The sequence below is a fragment of the Oenanthe melanoleuca genome, chromosome 15 (genome assembly GCF_029582105.1).
Source record: "Oenanthe melanoleuca isolate GR-GAL-2019-014 chromosome 15, OMel1.0, whole genome shotgun sequence".
Classification (NCBI taxonomy): domain Eukaryota; kingdom Metazoa; phylum Chordata; class Aves; order Passeriformes; family Muscicapidae; genus Oenanthe; species Oenanthe melanoleuca.
Window position 1 is genome coordinate 4206913 of NC_079349.1, and position 20457 is coordinate 4227369.

Here is a 20457-nt window from a genome sequence, read left to right on the forward strand (position 1 = left end):
TTAATATTTGTATTATTGCTAAAACTAGAAGGCCTTGCTTCCCTCAGCCAGGTGCTGCTTCTCTTAAAGCCTTAAACCTTCAGTGTAAGGTGGACATGCTCTGTGTGCTGGAAAAAAAACCAAAGGTGCTGCACATTACACCACACACAGGTATTTTTTCTAACACTGTATTTGGAGTCCTTTTTTTCTTTTTTTTTTTTTTTTTTTTTTTTTTTTACTAATTATCTGCCTTTTTTTTGTTGTCTTTTTGTACATTAAAGAGACATTATCATCTCTGAAATTCTTCAAGGTTCTTCTGGCTTAGTGTGAATCAGACACATAATCCCCAGATATTTTCAGCAAAGTTTTGAGTCTCCTTGTCTTGAAGAGGGAGAATCAGTACAACACAGACATTAAGGCAGTGAAAGGCAGGAAACCTTATGACTTTCTACACCTTCTTGTAAGACTATATTTAATATAATAAATATTAATATTTAATATTTAATATTAAGGCCAAGACTTGTGTAACAACAGAGTCCAACCTCTCTCTCTGAGGCAGCTTGAGGCTGATGGAGGAAAGAGAAGCTCAGAGTTAAACATCTGTAGCTTCTTCTAAAACTATAACCAGCTTCAAAAGTTCTTTAAGTTGATGCTGTTAGATCCTGAAAGCAAGACTGTGCTTTTTTTGTGCTTTTGACCCCATTTCAAGGCTTTTTACAGCAGCAATTCCTGATTTTCTTTATTTGGAAACCCTTCCTCCCCTGCTTTGGCTGAGTTTTGATTCATAGCTGAGCTGCTGGAAACTGCACAACTGTTGTGGGATGTGCTTCCATTGTGCTTTTAAACATCCATGGAAATGTTCCCCCAGCACTGCCATCCCACTAAAAACAAGGCAGGAGCCAGGAGGGGAGCAGAGGTGGGAATCAGAACAGCCTCACCCCTTTGTGGAGCTCCAGCCCAGTTAATAACAAACAGCACAGCCATGAATAAATAAGAGCCTGGATTGTTTACTGAGCGTTTTATTTGTACAAAGAGGCATAGCAGGGAGTGAGGAATGAGAGCAAACAGGATTTCTGCTCCCAGGAATGCAGAGCTGGGGCTGGGAGCTTCACCATCCACCCCCAGGAGCAGCACAGGCTGCAGGCCAGGCTTCACAGCGATGAAGGACTGAGAAAAATCAGGAACACGGGAATCAGGGAGCAAAAGGAAGAGCAGAAAGCAATAGAACAGTGCTGCCTCACTCTTGGATTAACAGCTCCATCTGTTCAAGGCCAGGCTCACTGTCATTTCACAAAACAGAAAGAAAATCCCTGTTCAATGCCAGCACTCAGTGTCCTTCAAACAGAATGGAAGACACCTCAGATGCAGCACAAGGGCTTGAGAACAGGTCAATAACAACTATTCTGGAAGTTAAGATTTTAAAACTCTAAATAAATTACTAAACAAAACACCCCTATGTTAAATATTAAAGTAATAATTAGTAAAATCCAGTTACTACTTGTAGCAGTGCAAAACAAAATAGCAGCATTGGTATGGAAATGGGATTCAGTGTAAACACTTGTTACTGAAACTGCATAAAATGGGTCTGGCTGTAGCTCAAACATTTCCAGAGCATCTGCCTGGCTTGCAGACCTTTGGAGGCTCCTGTTTCCAGGAGGACAGTGACCAGCACATGCTGGAATCCCTCACCTGCACCCCAGTTCCCAACAGAGCTGGTTTGATGGGAGGCTATTTGGGGCTTTTTAGCCAGGAGTTAAAGCAAATAATGTTGGGAGTGAAAAGCCTGGCCCGGGAAAACTACACCAGGATCAAGTCATGCATCAGGGTTTCTGCTCAGAGGCAGGAACAGACCAGACCCCCCACCCACTGCTGGGTGGGTCACTGAGCTTTTACCTTTGGAATATTTTGGAATGGGACCTTAAAGCTCACCCTGTTCTACCCCCTGCCCGACAGTGACACCCCCACTATCCCAGGCTGCTCCAAGCCCCGTCCAACCCCCAGGACTCAGCGTTCAAACAAAGACCTGAATTAATCAGAAAGCAAAAAAGTAGTCGCGGTGTGACTGAGCACGTGGAGCTGCTCCTCGGACAACGTCCCCAAATCTCGCCCTGTTCTTGTGACAATCCAGGCCCCGGGTGCCTGCACACCCCGAGGATGCTCTCGGGCACACGGTGTCGGATCAGCCTCGCCAAAACGCTGGGATTTGGGAGGCAGGAGCGTTGCTCCAGCCCCTGCTCCGAGCCAGACGGGTTTGCTGCGGCCACACCTCCAGCAGCTCCAGGAGTGTTCGCCGAGGGAGGGGGTGATTCCCAGCACCCAGCACTGCTGGAAACCACATCACCATGGAGCCATGTGATCCAGCACGGGCAGAGATGGGTGAAAAGCCACGCTCGCATCCTCAGGGCATCCTCGGCAGCTCACGGGAGCGGCGGCAGGACCGTGACGGGTACCAGACGGGAGAACCGGGCGGGACCGGAGCAGTGCCGGGATGGTGGGTACCAGACGGGAGAACCGGTGGGATGCAGCATTTCCTCGATGCCCCGGGAGAAGCGGCAGGACTGAAGCGGTGCTGGGACGGTCGGTACCAGGTGGGATGCAGCATTCCCTCGGTGCTCCGGGAGAAGCGGCTGGACTGAAGCGGTGCTGGGACGGTCGGTACCAGGTGGGATGCAGCATTCCCTCGGTGCCTCGGGAGAAGCGGCTGGACTGAAGCGGTGCTGGGACGGTCGGTACCAGGTGGGATGCAGCATTCCCTCGGTGCCCCGGGAGAAGCGGCAGGACTGAAGCGGTGCCGGGATGGTCGGTACCAGGTGGGATGCAGCATTCCCTGGACGCCCGGCGGGTCCCGCTCCGCTACCGCCGCCGGACGGGCCGGTAGACACAGATGGCCATGAGGATGATGGTGAGCAGCAGAGCGCTGAGGATGCTGCCCAGCAGCACTGCGGCGAGAAGAGAAAGAACATTAATTAAACACTCCCTGACCAACTCCCGGGGCTGTAGCCGCTGTTCCCCGCTGCTCACCCAGGTTCTGGTGCTGCAGCACAGCGTAGGGCCGGCTGCGCTCCGCCGGGCCCGGCGACAGCGGGGACAGCGCCCAGCCCCGCGCCGCCGCCAGCCCCATCGCGCCCGACACCGCACGGACCCCGCCGGGCTTTGTGCACCGGGCCCGGCCCTGCCCCTTCCTGCCGCCCGCCCCGCCCCGGGACCGGCCTTCCGGGGAGCGGGGAGAGCGAGCGGCACCGGGGGAGGGAGCGGGACCGGGACCGGGAACGGGAACGGGAACGGGGAGAGCGAGCGGCACCGGGGGAGGGAGCGGGACCGGGACCGGGAACGGGGCGAGGGAGCGGCAGCGGGGGAGGAAGCGGGAGAGGCCGGGGGAGGGACCTGAAACGGCACCGGGAGAGGGAGCGGGAACGGGACCGGCACCTGGAACAGCTCCGGGAGCGGAGAGAGAGAGCGGCACCGGGGGAGGGAGCGGGAGAGACCGGGAGAGAGACCGGGAGCGGCACCGGTACCTGGAACAGCACCGGGAGCGGCACCGGCACCGGGAGAGGCTCCGGAAGCTGCTCCGGGACTGGCATCGGGAACAGCGCCTGGAACAGCACCGGGAGCGGCACCGGCACCGGGAGAGGCTCCGGGAGCGGCTGCGCCCCGCGCCCGGGCGGGGGAGATCCGCGCGTCCACCCCTGTTCCCGCACCCTCGTGGGCTTCTCCTTCTCTCCTCAGCCCCATGGTGTCCCCCCAAGCCCCCCCTGCCATGAACGTGGATTCTTTTAGGTGTTTTATGAACCCCAAACACCGAGGAGCGGTGATGCTGCACCGGGAGCCACGGCAGGTGTTTGGTTCACATCAGCTCAGGGATGCCTCGCCCCGACCCAGGGTTTGGTTTTAACATGAGGTGTATTAGGGTTTTTCCCTGTACAAATGCCTTTTCCCTGGATCCCCCGGGATGGGGCGGCAGGAGGCACCGACCTTCAGCAGCGCCTGGGAGCCACCCCCGGGCTCGGGCGATTCCCCCGCCGGATTTTGGGTGTTTGTAGCCCCCTGTGTCCCGCAGCCCAGCCCGAGTTCTGAGCCCTTCACGAGCACATCACAGCGAGCTCCGGCTCATCTCCCTCCCCTCATCTCCGAGCATCGGCATCACCTTATTTACAAAATTTATTTCCATCGCCTTTATTTTCCAAACACTCACGGCACAGCTACAAACATGCACGGAGGCAATTCCTCCATCTGCCCCGGGAGCTGGGCTTCTCCTCCACCCCTGGGATTTTGCCCCTTGGTTTCCAGCGGTGATCCCGTTCTCCCTGCTGCGGCTCGCAGGTTTTCCTGGCAGCAGCGAGGACGGGACGGGATGCTGGTGGAGCTGCCGGGTGCTGTCGGTGGTGGCCCCATCGCTGTGCCGAGGAGCGAGCCCGAGCCGTGTCCGTGCTACAGGACGGGGGCCATGCCCACCCCCTCTGCCTGGGGGGCTCGCGTGGTTTTCTCGGGCCGAATGCAGACGGCGAGGCGCTGAGCGAGACACAAAACACACAAAAAAAAGGCGTCTCCTCCCTGCCCTGGAGCCACGCTCCTCTCCCCCAGCCCTTAATCACCACACCAACTGAGGATGCATCAGCCACTTGCCTTGGGCTGACCCCAGTGGGGTCCCTGCCCACCCCAGCCCGCCCAGGAGCTGTGGGATTGTCCCTCCTGCTCCTGTGGGATTGTCCCTCCTGCTCCTGACCTGCTTGAGGGACCCCGGTGTCCAGACGAGCTTGTACACCATGTAGAGGGGGATGCAGATGAAGGAGGATGCCCCGATGAGGAATCCCACGGAGATGCTCCACTCGGGGTACTGGTAGTCAAAAAAGGTCAGGGGTGGCTGGTCCAGGAGGGAGCTGATGACAATGAACTGCAACAGAGCCACAGGGACCTTGAGTCCTGTGTGTTTGAGCCCCTCACACCAAGACAGATATTGAAGGGTTGGAGTGTGTCCAGGGAATGGACACACTGGGGAAGGGTCTGAGGGAGCTGGAGGGGCTCAGCCTGGAGAAAAGGAGGCTCAGGGAGGATCTGGTATCTCCCCAAAACTCCCTGAGGGTGCTGCCAGGTGGGGGTTGGACTCTGCTCCCAGGGAACAAGGGACAGAACCAGAAGAAATGGCCTCAAGTTGTGCCAGGTTATGTTGGACATCAGGGAAAAATTCCTCACCAAAAGGAGTGTCCAGCCTGGCACAGCTGCCATTCCCCATCCCTGGAGGGATTTAACAGATGTGGGCCTTGGGGACATGGTGGCCTTGGCAGTGCTGGGTAATGCTTCAACTCTTTGATCTTAGAGGGCTTTTCCAACCTAAATAATTCTGTGATGTTCCCAGCCCGGCACTGATGGCAGCTCACCCCATAGGTTATGAGGGTACAGGGATGCAACAAGGTGATCTTGAGCCATCCTGTGATTCCATGATCCTATGAACACCATCCACGTCCTGCTGCTCCCCCTGGTGTCCCAGATCCCATGGGATGGGATCCCATGGCACGGCCATCACAGGGACATCTCCCAGGCTGTCTAACAAGCCCTGTGAGCCAGCAAGGGCTGCTCAGCCCCGTGCTGAAACAAAACCGTGTGCTTTGATGATAATACTCCTCTCTTAATAACCAGGGCAGAGCGCTTAGAGCCATAATTAATCCTCACAAGGCCTCTTCTCCTGCAGATCTGCTGAGATTAGACCCCTCTGCCGACAGCAGCCTTTGAAGTGCCATGGGAGCTGGCATTTCAAAGGGACAGACCCAGCCCAGCACACGGGAGGTGCACCCGTGGCCAGCCCTGCCAGGGATGAGACAAAGCTGAGCTTGCAGCCAGCTTTGCCCTGGAGCTGTGGAAAAGGCTGGGAAATGAACTTCCAGCTCCCTTTTTCGGTGAGGTCCTGGGGCTGTGGGCAGTGTGGCTGGAGCAGCAGCAGGGGAGGTCCCACAGCCACTCTCCTGGTGAGCTTTGTCACCTCGTGAGAGTGAGAGGGGAGTTATCCACGGCACGGGGAGCTGGGCAGCAGAGGGGTGTGGCTGTCCTGCAGGGTGCAGAGGGACAGCAGTGACCTTGTCCATAATTCAGCCGTGGGTACTCACTGCCAGCAGGGCTGGGCTGATGGCCACCCAGCACAGCTTCCAGAAGAGCCCTGGGGTGAAGCCCAGCATGGCTTTGACATCGTGGGAGAACCTCTGGATCCCTGCCAGAGGAGAGAGCACTCACAGCCCCAGGATCCCACTGGGAACGTGGGTTCAGGGCACAACACAGACACAACATCCTCTGCTCCCATTCCAGCCCGGCCAGGAGCCACACACAGGACCCAGTGCCCAGGATTTACTCACCTGTGCAGGGTCACACACCCCTGGAGGTGCCCACAGGGGGTTTTCCGTGGCAGTTTCTTACCATAAAACCAGGAGACAGCGATGGTTTCCAGGAGCACCACGGCCAGGATGGAGCAGCCAGCACCAAACTCCTCCAGCAGCTTCACCACGTAGGCTCCCCCCTGGAGCAGCACGAGGAGGGGAGGCTGCAAACCCGTGGGGGTGAAGGAGGTGGGTGTGGGGGGCCAGGGCAGGGCCCTGGTGCCAGTGAACTCACGTAGGTGAGGGTGCTGAGGGAGCCCAGGAAACAGACTGTGATGAGGCCAAGAACAAAGAGCTCCCGTCGCCCTGCCAGGACCTGGGGGTACTCGTCCATCACAGCTGTGATCACGGCCTCCAGGCCTCCAAACTGCAAAGGAAATGCTGGCAGGGGTGGGGAAATGGGGTGTGGGGACAGTCCTGCTCTCCAAGAAAATCTGTGTGGAAGAGCAGGGATGTCCCATCCCATCCCATCCCATCCCATCCCATCCCATCCCATCCCATCCCATCCCATCCCATCCCATCCCATCCCATCCCATCCCATCCCCATCCCCATCCCATCCCATCCCATCCCATCCCATCCCATCCCATCCCATCCCATCCCATCCCATCCCATCCCAAACTCCCCTTGTCACCCCACAATCCCCCATGGGGAGTGTCCTGCTCCTACCGTGCTGTCCAGCCCCAGGGTGATCATCATCAGGAAGAAAATGATGGCAAAGAAGGTGGATCCCACCATGTTGGCAATTGCCTCAGGGTAGGTGATGAAGAGGAGGCTGGGCCCTGGGAGGGGACACTGGCTTGGTTGGCTGTTCCCTGGCACAGCCCTGGGGGTGGGAATTTTCTTGGGGAAGGGGCTGCTGGAGGGAGGAGAACCTTTATCTCTGGCGACATCCTCCACCTCCACGTCCCTCATCTCGGCCATGTAGCCCAGCACGGTGAAGATGACGAAGCCTGAGAGGAAGCTGGTGAGGCAGTTCACAGCACTGGTGACAAGTGCATCCCTGGAAGGCAGAAAAGAGGGAGAGACCCCACTCCAGGTCAGCCCTCACCCCTCTCCAGCTGCCCTGGCCTTCCCCATCTCCAGTTCCTTCAAAACCATCAGGGAAATGGGGAAAGATGCCCAACCTGCAGCCACAGGGACCAGGAGCTGTTGGGATGTGGCACAGGAGCTAAATGTGGAATAGGGACCAGGAGCTGTTGGGATGTGGCACAGGAGCTGTTGGAATGTGGAATGGGGACCAGGAGCTGTTGGGATGTGGCACAGGAGCTGTTGGGATGTGGTGTAGGGACCAGGAGCTGTTGGGATGGGGCAGTGGGGCACAGGAGCTGTTGGGATGTGGCAATGGGGCACAGGAGCTGTTGGGATGTGGCACAGGAGCTGTTGGGATGTGGCAGTGGGGACCAGGAGCTGTTGGGATGTGGCACAGGAGCTGTTGGGATGTGGCAATGGGGCACAGGAGCTGTTGGGATGTGGCAGTAGGGACCAGGAGCTGTTGGGATGTGTCAGTGGGGCACAGGAGCTGTTGGGATGTGGAATAGGGACCAGGAGCTGTTGGGATGTGTCACTGGGGCACAGGAGCTGTTGGGACATGGCTGTAGGGATCAGGAGCTGTTGGCATGTGGCAGTAGGGACCAGGAGCTGCCAGAACATTCCTCCCCTGCAGCTGTGCCCGCTGGGATGGACCCCCACCTGTAGCAGTTGTTGTGGAAATGGTTGTAACTGGCCAGAGCAAGGAGGACTCCAAATCCAGGGCCCAAGGAGAAGAAAATCTGTGCAGCAGCATCCACCCAAACCTGGTGGGAGAAACAACAGGAGGATGGGCAGGGCAGGGGGTCCTTGGTGCTGGGCTGGGGCTGGGGGGTGCCCCACATTACCAAAGGCAGGGACACCCCATGGCACAGGCTGTGCTGGCACATCTGTCCAGACCCCCTCTCCTGCCTGCCCTGGACATGTCCTGGGAGCCCAGGAGCTGCTGTGGCATGGAGTGACCACCCTGGGGTCCTGCAGCAGCAGAACTCAGCAGTGTCACCCAGGCTGGGAGCAGGGATGGGTGGAGGGGAGCCCCGAGCCTGCCCAGCACGTTCAGCACGGCCCTCATTACCTTTAATGAGAATTCTCAAGTGCTGCCTGCTAATTACCCACAGGAAACCCATTGTCAGCCCAGGGGGGAGCACAGCACAAACAAAACCAGCCAGAATGAGATGGGTGATTCAATTGTGGATTTACATCTCCAACAGCCTCTGTTTCTGTGGGAACAAGGGCCCCACTGCCCTGTGGTGGAGCCAGACCCGTGGGCAGGGTTGGGTGTGTGTCCTGGGGAGGGTTTGGGTGCTGCCATGCCCAGGTGTGTGTGTGTGTGTGTCCTGGGGAGGGGCTTTGGGTGCTGCCATGCCCAGGTGTGTGTGTGTGTGTCCTGGGGAGGGTTTGGGTGCTGCCATGCCCAGGGGTGTGTGTGTCCTGGGGAGGGGCTTTGGGTGCTGCCATGCCCAGGTGGGTGTGTGTGAGTCCTGGGGAGGGGCTCTCTGTGCTGCCATGCCCAGGTGTGTGTGTGTGTGTGTCCTGGGGAGGGCTCTGGGTGCTGCCATGCCCAGGTGGGTGGGTGTGTGTGTGTGTGTGTCCTGGGGAGGGTTTGGGGGCTGCCATGCCCCGGGCAGGGGTCCCACCGTGCACTCACCGCCGTGCTCAGGAGCTTGCCCCAGTCTGGGCGCAGGTAGAAGACGACTCCTCTCCAGGCTCCGGGCAGGGTGGCCCCTCGGATGAGCAGGATGAACAGGACAATGTAGGGCAGGGTGGCTGTCACCCACACCACCTGGGGGGAGGCGGCTGTCACCCCGTGCCACCACCAGACCCCCGTGTTGGGCTCAGTCGGGGCTGAGGAGGAGGTGACATCCCCTCTTCCTACCAGGTGATGGGTCCCCTCTCACCTTCCCAGAGGTTTTCACCCCTTTCCACAGGCTGAAGTAGACGATGGTGAAGATGAGGAAGAGGCAGAGGAGCAGCTGCCAGCGGATCCCCCCGATGTCATACAGACCCCCGGATTTCTGGATCTCCAGGACCTTCCTCCTGCAGGCAGGGATCCAGGAGCAGGCTCAGCCCCAGGCAGGCATCCCAGGAGCTCCTCAGGAGCATTCCCACCTCGGAGCCCCCATCCCACCATCCACATCCGTGCACTCACGTGTAAAACTCCTCGGCGGGGGACCTGGAGAAGTTGGTCCAGGTCACGTTGCTCTTCCCAAAGTAGTTGGTGCAGTCAGGAGTGTTCCAGGGGTTGTCACAGCTGGCCCAGGGCAGGGTGCCCGAGAAGGAGGAGTAGAAGTAGTAGAGAGCCCAGGCAATGATGGTGTTGTAGTAGAAGGAGACGTAGAGGCCGATGATGCAGATGGCAAAGCCGATGCCTGGGAATCCAGGATGGGGCTCAGCCCTGGGACACAATTTGGGTCACACTGTCCCCTGGGCTGGGGCTCAGCCCTGGGACACAATTTGGGTCACACTGTCCCTTGGGCTGGGGCTCTCTCACCTTTAAAGATGGGGCAGATGCGTTTCCAGATGGGGATGGCTCCTGTCCTGTGGAACTGCCCCAGGGCCAGCTCCATGTAGAAGAGGGGCACCCCCCCAAAAACAGCCATCAGCGTGTAGGGGATGAGGAAGGCTCCTGCAGGGTGGGGAGCACAGCAGGGTGACCACCAGGTGGCTGTTGTCACCTCCCTGCACTGCCCCAGCAGGTTGGGCTGTGTTTGTGAGATGCTTTGGAAGTGATCTGGTCAGAGGAGCTCAGAGATGTGAGACCCTGCTCGGTGTTCCAGCTTCTTGGGATCCCAGGTTGGAATCCCAGGCACCATTCAGCCAGGAGGAACAAAGAACCACACACACCATTGGGGTGCAGGGGAGGGGACACCCAGCACCCCTCAGGTCTGGAAGAGTTTTGGAGGAAAATCTGTCTGAATATGCACAGCCACCCCAAGACACATAATTAACGCTGTAATCTGCATTATTCATAACATCCTCATTTTTACTGGGGCTACACTTGTACCCCATGGAGCTTTTGGAAGTGGAGCTGCTCTCTGAGTTCTGCTGGGATTAGTTAATTTAACCCCCACGGCTCCTCCCTCTCACAGATGTGTGTGTGGTGCAGCATCCCCAGCACCCCAACATTCCCAGTATCTATCCCCAGCATCCCCAGTATGCCCAAAACCCCCAGCACCTCCTGCATCCCTAACACTCCTCAATATCCCCATCACCTCCAGTATCCCAAATATCCCCAGCACCCTCCTGCCTGCCTGGCAGGACTGGCCCAACAAAACCAAGTATTTTCAGGGTTTTCCTTCCAGGCAGAGCCCAGGTTGTGCTGGCCCATCCCAGTGCTCCCCTCCATGGGGCTGTGCTCCCCCAGAGCTGCTCCCTGAACTCCTCATCCTCCCGTGTGCAGGTGGAAACCTCCCACCAGAACCACAGGCACGCAGAGGGGCTCAGCTCTGCTCCCAATCCCACAGGAGCAACTCACAAATAACTGTGTTTCAACGTGGGCACCTGGGATCCACAGTTTTGCCTTGAGTATGGAACTAATTATCTCTTTCTAATTTTCCCAAGTAGGAGAGGATGTTCCCTGACAGCCGACTTTGGCAATTAAATCAGCTGTGCTTTCCCAAACAGCACAAAATTCTCATCCCCCCTTTTTCCTTTCCGTGTGAGGGGGGTTTCTACCCTGCTCTATTCCAAGCAATTTATTTAGTTGTTATTTACTGAAGGTTTTTCTTTTTGTGGTGTTTCTGTGCCTTTGCTTTCCATCAATCCCTCAAAGCTGGGGCTGCTGGTGAGGTCCAGCCCAGCCAGGATCCACAGCAGGAGGGTGGGATGCCCATGAGGATGATTTTAAACCAGGAGCCACCCCAAAGGGCAGCTTCCCAGAGTCCCGAGATCATGAAGTGTGTGAGCCTCACAGCCCAAATTTACGGATATTAATCCTTTTTCACAGTTTGGACCATGCTAATTCTCCCTTTGTGATCCCAGAGCTGCTAACGCACCTCTAATCCCACTGGGAAAGGAGAGAAAGACCAGGGAAGGAGGAAAGGACCCCGGGGAAGGAGGATGGAGGGAGTGAAGGAGGATTTTGAATGAAGAAAGGGACAAACAGAAAAGAGACAGATGCCGGGAGAAGTTGGGTCGGTCTCTAAACCGCCCTGTCTGAAGTGGAGCAGCTGGAAACAAAGAAGGAAAAGAAAGAGTGGATTTTTCAGGGTGGGAAAGATGGAAAATGAGGAAAAAGACATCTTTTCTCCAAAAGAAGAGTTAAATAGGCCCAGTGGTGTCCTTACCCCCTCCGTTCTGGTAGCAGATGTAAGGGAACCGCCAGACGTTGCCCAGGTCGACGGCGAATCCGATGACGGAGAGGAGGAAATCCATCTTTTTACTCCACTTGTCCCTGGGGTGTGTGCGGGGCTTTGGGGGTGCAGGGCTGGCAGGGGGACCCAGGCAGGGCTGCTCTGCCATGCTGACACCCCGGCAAATCCTGCAGGATTCAGGCTGGGGAACTTGGGGCCGGGAAGGATTTCTGTGCTGCTGATGACAGATCCGAGGAGGGGAGGGTCAGGCTGACTGCGCTTCCCCACCTCCCGCTGGAAACCCACGGCACGGAGAGCAGCCAGCAGGGGAACCAGAGCCGTGCTCTGATCAAAGGCAGCAGGGCAGAGCAGCCCTGGGACCAGCCTGACCCTGCAGGGACCAGCATCATCCCACTGGGACCAGCATCATCCCACTGGGACCAGCCTGACCCTGCAGGGACCAGCATCATCCCACCAAAACCAGTCTGACCCTGCAGGGACCAGCATCATCCCACCGGGACCAGTCTGACCCCACAGGGACCAGCATCATCCCACTGGGACCAGTCTGACCCCACAGGGACCAACATCATCCCACTGGGACCAGCCTGACCCTGCAGGGACCAGCATCATCCCACTGGGACCAGCATCATCCCACTGGGACCAGCCTGACCCTGCAGGGACCAGCATCATCCCACCGGGACCAGCCTGACCCTGCAGGGACCAGCATCATCCCACTGGGACCAGTCTGACCCCACAGGGACCAGCATCATCCCACCAGAACCAGCCTGACCCTGCAGGGACCAGCATCATCCCATAGGGATGAGCATCATCCCACTGGGACCAGTCTGACCCCACAGGGACCAGCATCATCCCACCAGAACCAGCCTGACCCTGCAGGGACCAGCATCATCCCATAGGGATGAGCATCATCCCACTGGGACCTGTCTGACCCTGCAGGGACCAGCATCATCCCACTGGGACCTGTCTGACCCTGCAGAGACCAGCATCACCTTGTATGAATAAACATCACCCCGAGGGTCCCACCCAGAGGAGGGGATTCCAGCTCAGTTTTGGGGCTGAGGTGGTAAAATGGGACTGTTTCCTTCTCTTTCCTGAAAAATCCCCATTTTTCTCTCGTGTGTTTTGCTAAGGAGGTGACACTGGTGCTTGCAGGGGAAATTCAGGAATCATGGAGTAGTTTGGGTAGGAAGGGACCTTTAAAGGTCATCTCATCCATCTGGGCTCGACGGGTCTCTCTGGGGTGTGAGCTGCTGGGAAAAAAACACACGAAAGTGAAATAATTTTCACAGCTGGGAGGGCAGATCCCCAAAGCCAAAGCCAAAATTCATTGCAGTGAGACGTGTCTGTGCGGGGCTTGCACAGAGCTTGGCTCACCGGATTCTCCCGGGGCTCTGGGGGCCTCCAGCCCCGGCTTTCCCAGCCCTTCCCATCGGTAATTAAAAGGAGCTACAGGAGAGATGGAGCCGGAGCTGCTTGGTGAGGGGTTGCTGTGACGACGTGACGCAGCTGCCGGGCACGGGAAGCCTCTGGACACTGTTAATCCCTCGGGCACACACACGGAGACCTGCTCGAAACCTCCAGTTAAAAGCTTTTTTTTTTTTTTTTTTTTGGTGTGTATGTTTGTCTGGCCTTGGCTGCTCGCGCTGCCACAGAATGGAATCACAGAATCATGGAATTGTTTAGGTTGGAAAAACCCAAAAGTGGGTTCAGTCCTGTCAGTCTCTCCACAGGGTGGGCTGCACACCACCGACTTCTCCTTCTCTGCTCTGGAGCCTGAAATTATTGTTGCTTTAAGATGAAATTATTGTTCTTTGGGGTTACATGAGGATTTTCCCCGGGTGCAGGGGTTGGGTGGGGGGGCTCAGGGTGGTCCCTGGGCTGGGGGGAGTGAGCAGAGATTGGGGGGTCCCTGCACAGCCCCCACTCCTGAGCCTGGGGTGGCTCCCCGAGCCCAGCCTGAGCACACAGGTGAGGCACAATTAATCTGCCGTGGTTTAAACGGGATTTGTGTCCTCCTGGGACTTCCCAGAGCATCCCAATCCCTCAGTGCAGGAGTGGGGATGAAAGCCGAGCCAGAGGGTTTGGGATGAAGGGGAGAAATCCCCTCTGCCTGCAGGGCGTGCTGGGGGAGCGGGGTGTGACCCCCTGACCGAACATCAAATCGGGGCACAAATAACAGAATAAAACAACTGTGAAAAATGGTAGATAATAGTTCTTTCTCTGCTGCCGACCCTTCTTTTCTCCAGGTGGTTCACATGGAATGCTCGGTGCGACAGCTGGGAGATTCGCCATGCCCGTGTCCTGCCCCTGCTCAGGAGGGCTCAGCAGATGGGCTCAGGCACTGCCGGGGATCTGTGGGGTCTGTGGGGTCTGTGGGGTCTGCGGGAAGCAGGGACAGCCCCCACATCCCTGGAGCACCGGACAGAGACCCTTTCCCAGAGTGAAGCGCTGGCTGTTCCAACTCTGGCGCGTTTAAAACCTCTCTCCTGTAGAACCTCTTGTTTCCCTCACACCGAGCTATTAAATCACACAGTTCAGAGCTGGCCTGCAGGACCATCCACGGCCGGAGCCGTTCCCGCAGCGCTCGCAGCCGGGGCCGTGCGGGGTTTGCAGCGCAGGGATGCTGCACTCTGCGCTCATTCCCAGGCACGGTGGATGCCCCGCTCCAGCCCAGGGCTGAGCCGAGCCCTCGGTTCGGTGCCTCCATCCCCGACAGATCCCCCCGGGCTCGGGGAATGAGCCGTGAATGCTCCCGGTGCTCCCCCGGCAGCGGGTCGGGGCCGCGCTGTCAAATCGATGATGGGAGAGAGCTTTGAAATCTCCCTGAGTTTTTGGGAAAGTTTTTGAAATCTCCCTGAGTTTTTTTTGTGGAAAGAGCAGCTGGAGATGGGAGGAGGGCAGGGGGAGAGGTCGTTGGGGAGATCATGGAATGGTTTGGGTTGGAAAGGACCTTAAAGATCAAACAGTCCCATCCCTGCCATGGACAGGACACTTCCATTATCCCAGGTTGCTCCAAGCCCCATCCAGCCTGGCCTGGGGACACTTCCAGGGATGGAGCAGCCACAGTTTCTCTGGGTATCCTGTGCCAGGGCCTCAGCACTCTCATAGAGAAGAATTCCTTCCCAATATCATTTTCTACACCTGAGATATCACGATGAGACACAGCCTGTGCACTGCCTCATCTGCTAACTTCTGCTTTCCCCGTGTTATTTTACCTATTCAAAGCACAAATCACTTCAGATTTAAAATGCAGAGTTTAAATCCAACTCAAATCAGATTTAAATTTGAATATCCATTGCTTTAGAAGTTGTTTCTAAACACCACTTGATCAGCAGAATGCTTTTATCCCACCTGCTCATCCGTGCAGGGAAATGCAGGGGAGTGAATTGTGATCTTAAAACAACTATCCTGTTTAAGCCACGGAGGCAGCAGTGGGAAGTTTAATTTAATTAGCATGATACTCAGAGATGTAACTTAATCGCATTAAGTATAGATCAACGTGCTTCCATTTAAGCTCTCCAAGCTCCAGAAAACAGAGGCCAATCATCTCCCACCTGTCTTTAATCCGGGGAGAAGCAGAATTTTCCAAGGAAAAGGAACCAGCAAGCTTTGGGGGGAGTTTGTCCCTGTGCTTCTCCCAGACCATTTTCTCCCAGATTCTGGGACCCACCTGATCCAGCAATCACATTCCCCCGAGCTGGTTGCGTTTGTGCTGCCACCACCTCTGCTAACGGGTATTTAACGAGCAAATAAACAGCGAAAAGCAAACAGAGAACACGGAAATACTGCCCAAGCTTCCTCCTGGCCCCTGGAAGGCACAGAAGGGACTGAATTTGGATTAATCCCGAGGCCGGAGCTCACTCCAGGCTGGGCAGTGGAGGGAACCTTTGGGATTGTGGTCCCTGCTGTCATTAGGGCCACAGAGGGGGAAAAGCTCCGAGGCAGAGGATGCAGCCCAGCTCTGGGGTCCCTCTGGGGGTGACGCCGTGTCCCTGCCGTCCGTGCGGGGCTGTCCCGGTGGCGGCGGGGCCGGGCGCCGCTGCCCTCGCACTAACGCGGTTTGTAGTTATTGGAAACTGGACTGCGGAGAGCCAGGATGCCGTTTCTATGGAAATGTCCTGGAACAGTAAACGACGGAAGAGGAAAACAGAAGCGATGTTAATGGAGCCGCAGGCTGGGCACTCTCCGAGGGGCTGTGATGGTGTGATTTTGGGAGGAGGCATTGGCGGTCCCTGGTCATTGTCACCTGCCCGCCGTGCTGGAGGGATCCTGGATGGCTCACGCCTGAAAGGACGTGGTTGTTTCGCCCCTGCCAGGGACCCTCAGAGCCCTGAACCCCTGTCCGAGGCCAGACACTGCCCCAGCCCTCCCCATGTGCGGGGACACTCCCAGGGCTCTCCTTGTCCCGTGTCACCCAGCCCTGTCCCCGCCGGGCACCTCGGGGCTGGGTCGGGGGTGCGGGGACCTGGCTGGGATAACGGGATCAGCTCGGGGGGGCTGGTGGCGACCCCGGGAGCTGGGGAACGGCTGTGATCCCACCATGGCACCGGTTCCGGCTGAGACACCCGCGGGAGCACCGGCCTGGATCCAGTCGCCCCTCGGGCCGCTGCTGGGGGTACCGGGGGTCTCATTGCTGGGGGTACCGGGATGTCGGTGCTGGGGGGTCTCGGTGCCGGCGGTACCGGGATGCCCGTGCCGGCGGTACCAGGATGTCTGTGCTGGGGGGTCTCGGTGCCGGCAGTACCGAGATGCCGGCAGTACCAGGATGTCGGTGCTGGGGGGTCTCGGTGCCGGCGGTACCGGGATGCCGGTGATGGGGGTCTCGGTGCCGGCAGTACCGGGATGCCGGCGGTACCAGGATGTCGGTGCTGGGGGGTCTCGGTGCCGGCAGTACCGAGATGCCGGCAGTACCAGGATGCCGGTGCTGGGGGTACCGGTGCCGGCAGTACCGAGATGCCGGTGCAGGGGATGCCGGTGCCGGCGGTACCGGGATGCCGGTGTTGGCGGTACCGGTGCCGGCAGTACCGGGATGCCCGTGCCCGCGGTACCGGGATGCCGGTGCCGGTCGCGGATTGGCGCGGGCGCGGCCCCTCCCCGGCGGGGCGGGGGGCGGCGCGGCCCCGCGGGCCCGGCCCGGTGCCCGGCAGTCTGCGGGCGCTGCGGAGCGAGCGCGGCCATGGCGGCGGCACCGGCGGGTACGGCGGGCGGGGAGCGGCACCGGGAGCGGCACCGGGAGAGGGGGTGGCGGGGCAGGGCCGCACTAATGGGTCTCTTCTCCCCATTTCTCCCCGCAGAGGCGGAGACCCGGCAGCGGCTGCTGCGCACCGTCAAGAAGGAGGTGGGTGCGGGACCCCCGAGCAGCGGTGCCCGCGGGGAGCGGCGGCTCCTGCCCGGGGACAGCCGCGGGTTTAAGAGCCCCCAAAAAGCAGCCCCGAGCCCACCCGGGCGCGGTTGCGGGTCCCGAGGGGCGGAGGAGCATCCCTGCATCCTTGGAAAATCGCCTCTGGCTGGGGGCAGAGCGCGCCACAACTTGGGATTTTCCGCAGGGAAAAAGGGGCGACTCCCGGTGCTGCATCCTTCCCGTGGGAGCGGGGATGGGACGAGGCAGGGCGGGGGGCAGCGGGTGCTAGGGACCCCGGCCAGAAAAAGAGAGGGCCAAAATATGTGTGGCCAGTGCGGGGTGATGGCGTTCCGCATCCCGCTGTGCTCCCCCTTCTCGGGCATCTCTAACTCGATGAGTTTGTGCGTTGTTTTTTCCGTGTGTCACCCCTGGCCCGCCGGCTCACGGAGCCCGGTCCTGCCCGGTGCCGAGGCGCTGGGTCACCGGGACTGCTGGCGTGTCCTGTCCCCGCAGGTCACCTCCCGGGATGCCGGGGCGGGGGCAGCGTGCGGTGTTTTGTTTCTGGTGTTACGAGCATCTCCCTATCCGGTTTACAGGAGTGGAAGGCGCTGCTTGGAGTCGGGAGAGGCAGAGCCGTGGGCGGTGGGTTTGGGGAGGGTGACAGCGCTGCCCACCCAGACCACTTCCCACCTTTAATCCTGTGCCGGGTGTGGTGCTGAGCTGTACTACTGGTTGCCTCAGCAACAGCTATTAAACCAGGAAGAGGGTATGACATTTATTTAGCGTTGTGGATAGAGCTGCCATCTCATTATTGCTGTCTGCAGGGTGGGAGCCGGGGCTGCTCCTGTGCTGCTCCCCCCAGGGCCCTGAGCTGGGGGAAGGTGGAGCTGCTGCCTCAGGGAGCAGGGCTGGGCTTGCTCCGTGCCCTCCTGCTGGATTTTGGGGACGTAACGTGGGTTTGGTGAATGTGAGCAAAGCCTGAGGGAGGGAAGGGTGCGTGGGGAAAGCCCTCCTGCCCTGTGAAGTGCCACCATGGTGTCACCTGCGTGTTTGGCACCTTCCAGGCTCTCTCCAGCAGCCCCTTGGAGGCTTTTTCCTGGTGATCCCGTAGTTCAGGATGTTGGATGTGGGTTCCCTGCCTGTGCAGGTGCCAGGTGGTTGCCATTCCCTTGGGATTTGCCTTCCACTCCTGCTGGAAGTGCTGAGCTTGGGCAGGAGCTGGGTACAGCAATGGGGGTATTCCATGGAGGAGCTGTGCCCTCCTTTGCTCTGGCAGGAATTAAAAACCTGGGGGAACATGATCCTGTAGGTTATGGATTTAATTATTCATCATTATTTCATCCCTGAAACCAGGAGCAGGTGGGGTGTTTTTGTGCCTGTTGCTCCCTGCCCATCTTTTGCTTTTTATTTTTTTTTTCCTTCCTCTTCTAGGCTGGCCTCAAGTTAAATCAGGAGCTTGTGCAGACTCCAAGGAGCAGTAGAAAGAGCCAGTTGGAGAAATTTGGGGTTTTTTTCCCCCACTCCCAGAACTTTAACCTTTCTCAAACCTGTATTATTCTCATTTCTTGAGGCCACACCTGGTTTTGCTCCAGCCAGGGCTCTGTGTGAGCTGCCAGGGCTCTCAGTGCAGGTGAGCCAGGCAGGGCTGTCCCTGGGGAGCTGTGCCACGTCTGTCACCCCAGGGCTATAACTGAGTGAGGCAAACACTCAGGGAAGAAGGTCTGATCCGAGCAGGGGCAGAACAATAAACTGGAATTACCCAGGGCACTGAACAGCCCTCAGTTTTTGGCTGTTGCCATGGTTAAGGTTGGATTCTGGAGAAGTCCTGTGCTGCAGTGGATGTGCAGGTTGAGATGAGCTGTGTTATCTGTCACCATCTTCTTCCTCCACCCCATATGGTCATAATAAATCAAACCAGCCCTGGGAGCTGCAGGATTGACTGTTTGTCAGCAGGCTGCAAGGGAAGGAGTCAAGTCTGACTTTGTGAGGCATCCTGTGTCCTGTTATGAAGGATAAGCAGAGAATAAACATTCTCTGATTTTTTTTTAGAGCTTTTATCAGGTGGAACAAGGCATTTTTACAAACCCAGAGCCTGAAATACCCAGGTTTGGAGAGGTGTGGGTTTTTAACTAGAAGTATTCCCCTTGCAAGCTGTGCTCCTCCCGTTCTTTTCCAAGTTTTGTTTTGAGCAGGGGAGATCCTGAGGTGTGTTCTGAGCTCCCTCCAGGCACAGAGGAAGGGCAGCAGGTGTTACCTGTGCAATCCACCTGCACACGTGTCCCTGGAATGTGAGCTGGCTGAGAAGCTGAGTGCTGTGTGAAAGCAAACAGTCATCTTGGTCCTTCTTCTGCAAAAACTTGGTTTATGTTTAACTTGCCACTCAGGAAGCAGCTCTGAGCCTTTGCTCATCAGTAACTGTTAAACCTGGGTTGAACATTTTGCTGCCTGTTCTTAGAATTCTTCCAAAAATTGGGGGTGACCACAGCCTGCTTGTCTTCCACCAGATACACAGTTTATTTTCCAGTAGCTGGAACAGTTGTCACTGTGTAGCTGTTGACTAATTCCTTCATCATGTGTCATGGGAACAACAGTCAGTCTCTTCCTCCCACCCTTTCAGAGAAGCCCCTGCTTTGCAGCCATGTTGCCTGGTTTGTGGCTAAATAACACAAATGACTGGTAAGAGCAATGTTTTTGCAGCTTGGGTTTGTTTTTCTGTGTGCCTGCCATTCCAAAATATCAGATTGCAGGTGTCAGTGCCAGCTATTTCATTCTGGATGGGTAGAAAATTGTAAATTAATTTAATGTTACTAGGATTTGAAAAATTAATGTTGAGAGCTTTAAGTGTTCTCCAGGCCAGTTTATTTAAAAAAAAAAGAAAAAAAGGGAAAAGGCCTTTGTGCAGCTGTCAAAAGTGTTCAGGCAAGATAAGGATGAGGATGATGAGTTGCAGGTTGGTGATGAAAGCTGCTGTTGGCAGAGGGACCCTCTGATGCCTCTCAAGCACCCAGGGCAGCCTTTTTCAGCTATTTCTGTGTCAGGAGGGAACAGAGGGCCCTTAATGCAGCATTTCTCGATTGCCTGCATCGATCTGCTCTGAAGAGCAGCACTGATCACTGGGGACCATTTCCTCTCCTTGCAAAGAATAAAAGCAGGGCTTTGCACAAGAGCTCTCCTGCTCCAGAAACCCCTGCCTTGAGCAGGTTTTGTGCTGCTTTTCCCTCTTCCTCACGCCTTCCCTGGGCCAGGGCACCCTCCATCCTCACTGCCAAAATCTCCTGGCATCCTGCTGTTGCCATGGGAACACCTGGCTTTGCACAGATCCAGGACTTCAGGGCACTTTGGAGCTGGAAGTTGCCCTGGGTTTCAGCACCATCCTTTCAGTGAATCCACAATGCTCATCACTAGCTGGGAAAAGCAGGAGCTTTGGGATGTGGT

General features: G+C 57.3%; 3 protein-coding genes across 4 annotated transcripts in view; 1 reads left to right on the forward strand and 2 right to left on the reverse strand.

Moving 5' to 3' along the window:
* Window positions 1-334: 334 nt before the first annotated feature.
* Window positions 335-3157, reverse strand: C15H12orf76 (chromosome 15 C12orf76 homolog). The gene is made up of 2 exons (XM_056503968.1): window positions 3001-3157; window positions 335-2918 (listed from the first exon to the last, which is right to left on the reverse strand). Exons 1-2 carry the CDS (start codon window positions 3098-3100, stop codon window positions 2833-2835), a joined length of 186 nt encoding a protein of 61 aa, XP_056359943.1. The 5' UTR covers window positions 3101-3157; the 3' UTR covers window positions 335-2832.
* Window positions 3158-3972: 815 nt separating this feature from the next.
* Window positions 3973-16859, reverse strand: LOC130259851 (sodium-dependent serotonin transporter-like). The gene is made up of 14 exons (XM_056504606.1): window positions 16096-16859; window positions 11655-11794; window positions 9860-9994; window positions 9518-9737; window positions 9267-9405; window positions 9017-9151; window positions 8032-8135; window positions 7215-7342; window positions 7009-7121; window positions 6577-6708; window positions 6382-6481; window positions 6078-6178; window positions 4703-4870; window positions 3973-4488 (listed from the first exon to the last, which is right to left on the reverse strand). The coding sequence occupies exons 1-14, from the start codon at window positions 16857-16859 to the stop codon at window positions 4408-4410; spliced, it is 2460 nt and encodes an 819-aa protein (XP_056360581.1). The 3' UTR covers window positions 3973-4407.
* Window positions 16812-20457, forward strand: part of SGSM1 (small G protein signaling modulator 1) — a 35246-nt gene continuing 31600 nt past the window's right edge. For both annotated transcript variants that reach the window (XM_056503916.1, XM_056503917.1), the window contains exons 1-2: window positions 16812-16876; window positions 16976-17019. In XM_056503916.1, coding sequence (XP_056359891.1) covers window positions 16858-16876; window positions 16976-17019 — 63 coding nt within the window. In that variant the 5' untranslated portion in view covers window positions 16812-16857. The remainder of the gene's footprint in view (window positions 16877-16975; window positions 17020-20457) is intronic.

Coding starts and splice junctions, on each gene's coding strand:
- C15H12orf76 (XM_056503968.1), bottom strand. CDS start 3,100: ATGGGGCTGGCGGCGGCGCGGGGCTGGGCGCTGTCCCCGCTGTCGCCG. Junction 2,919..3,000: donor GCTGCAGCACCAGAACCTGG/GTGAGCAGCGGG, acceptor TTCTCGCCGCAG/TGCTGCTGGGCAGCATCCTC.
- LOC130259851 (XM_056504606.1), bottom strand. CDS start 16,859: ATGGCCGCGCTCGCTCCGCAGCGCCCGCAGACTGCCGGGCACCGGGCC. Junction 9,738..9,859: donor CATCTGCCCCATCTTTAAAG/GTGAGAGAGCCC, acceptor CTGGATTCCCAG/GCATCGGCTTTGCCATCTGC. Junction 7,343..8,031: donor TTCCACAACAACTGCTACAG/GTGGGGGTCCAT, acceptor TCTGCCTTCCAG/GGATGCACTTGTCACCAGTG.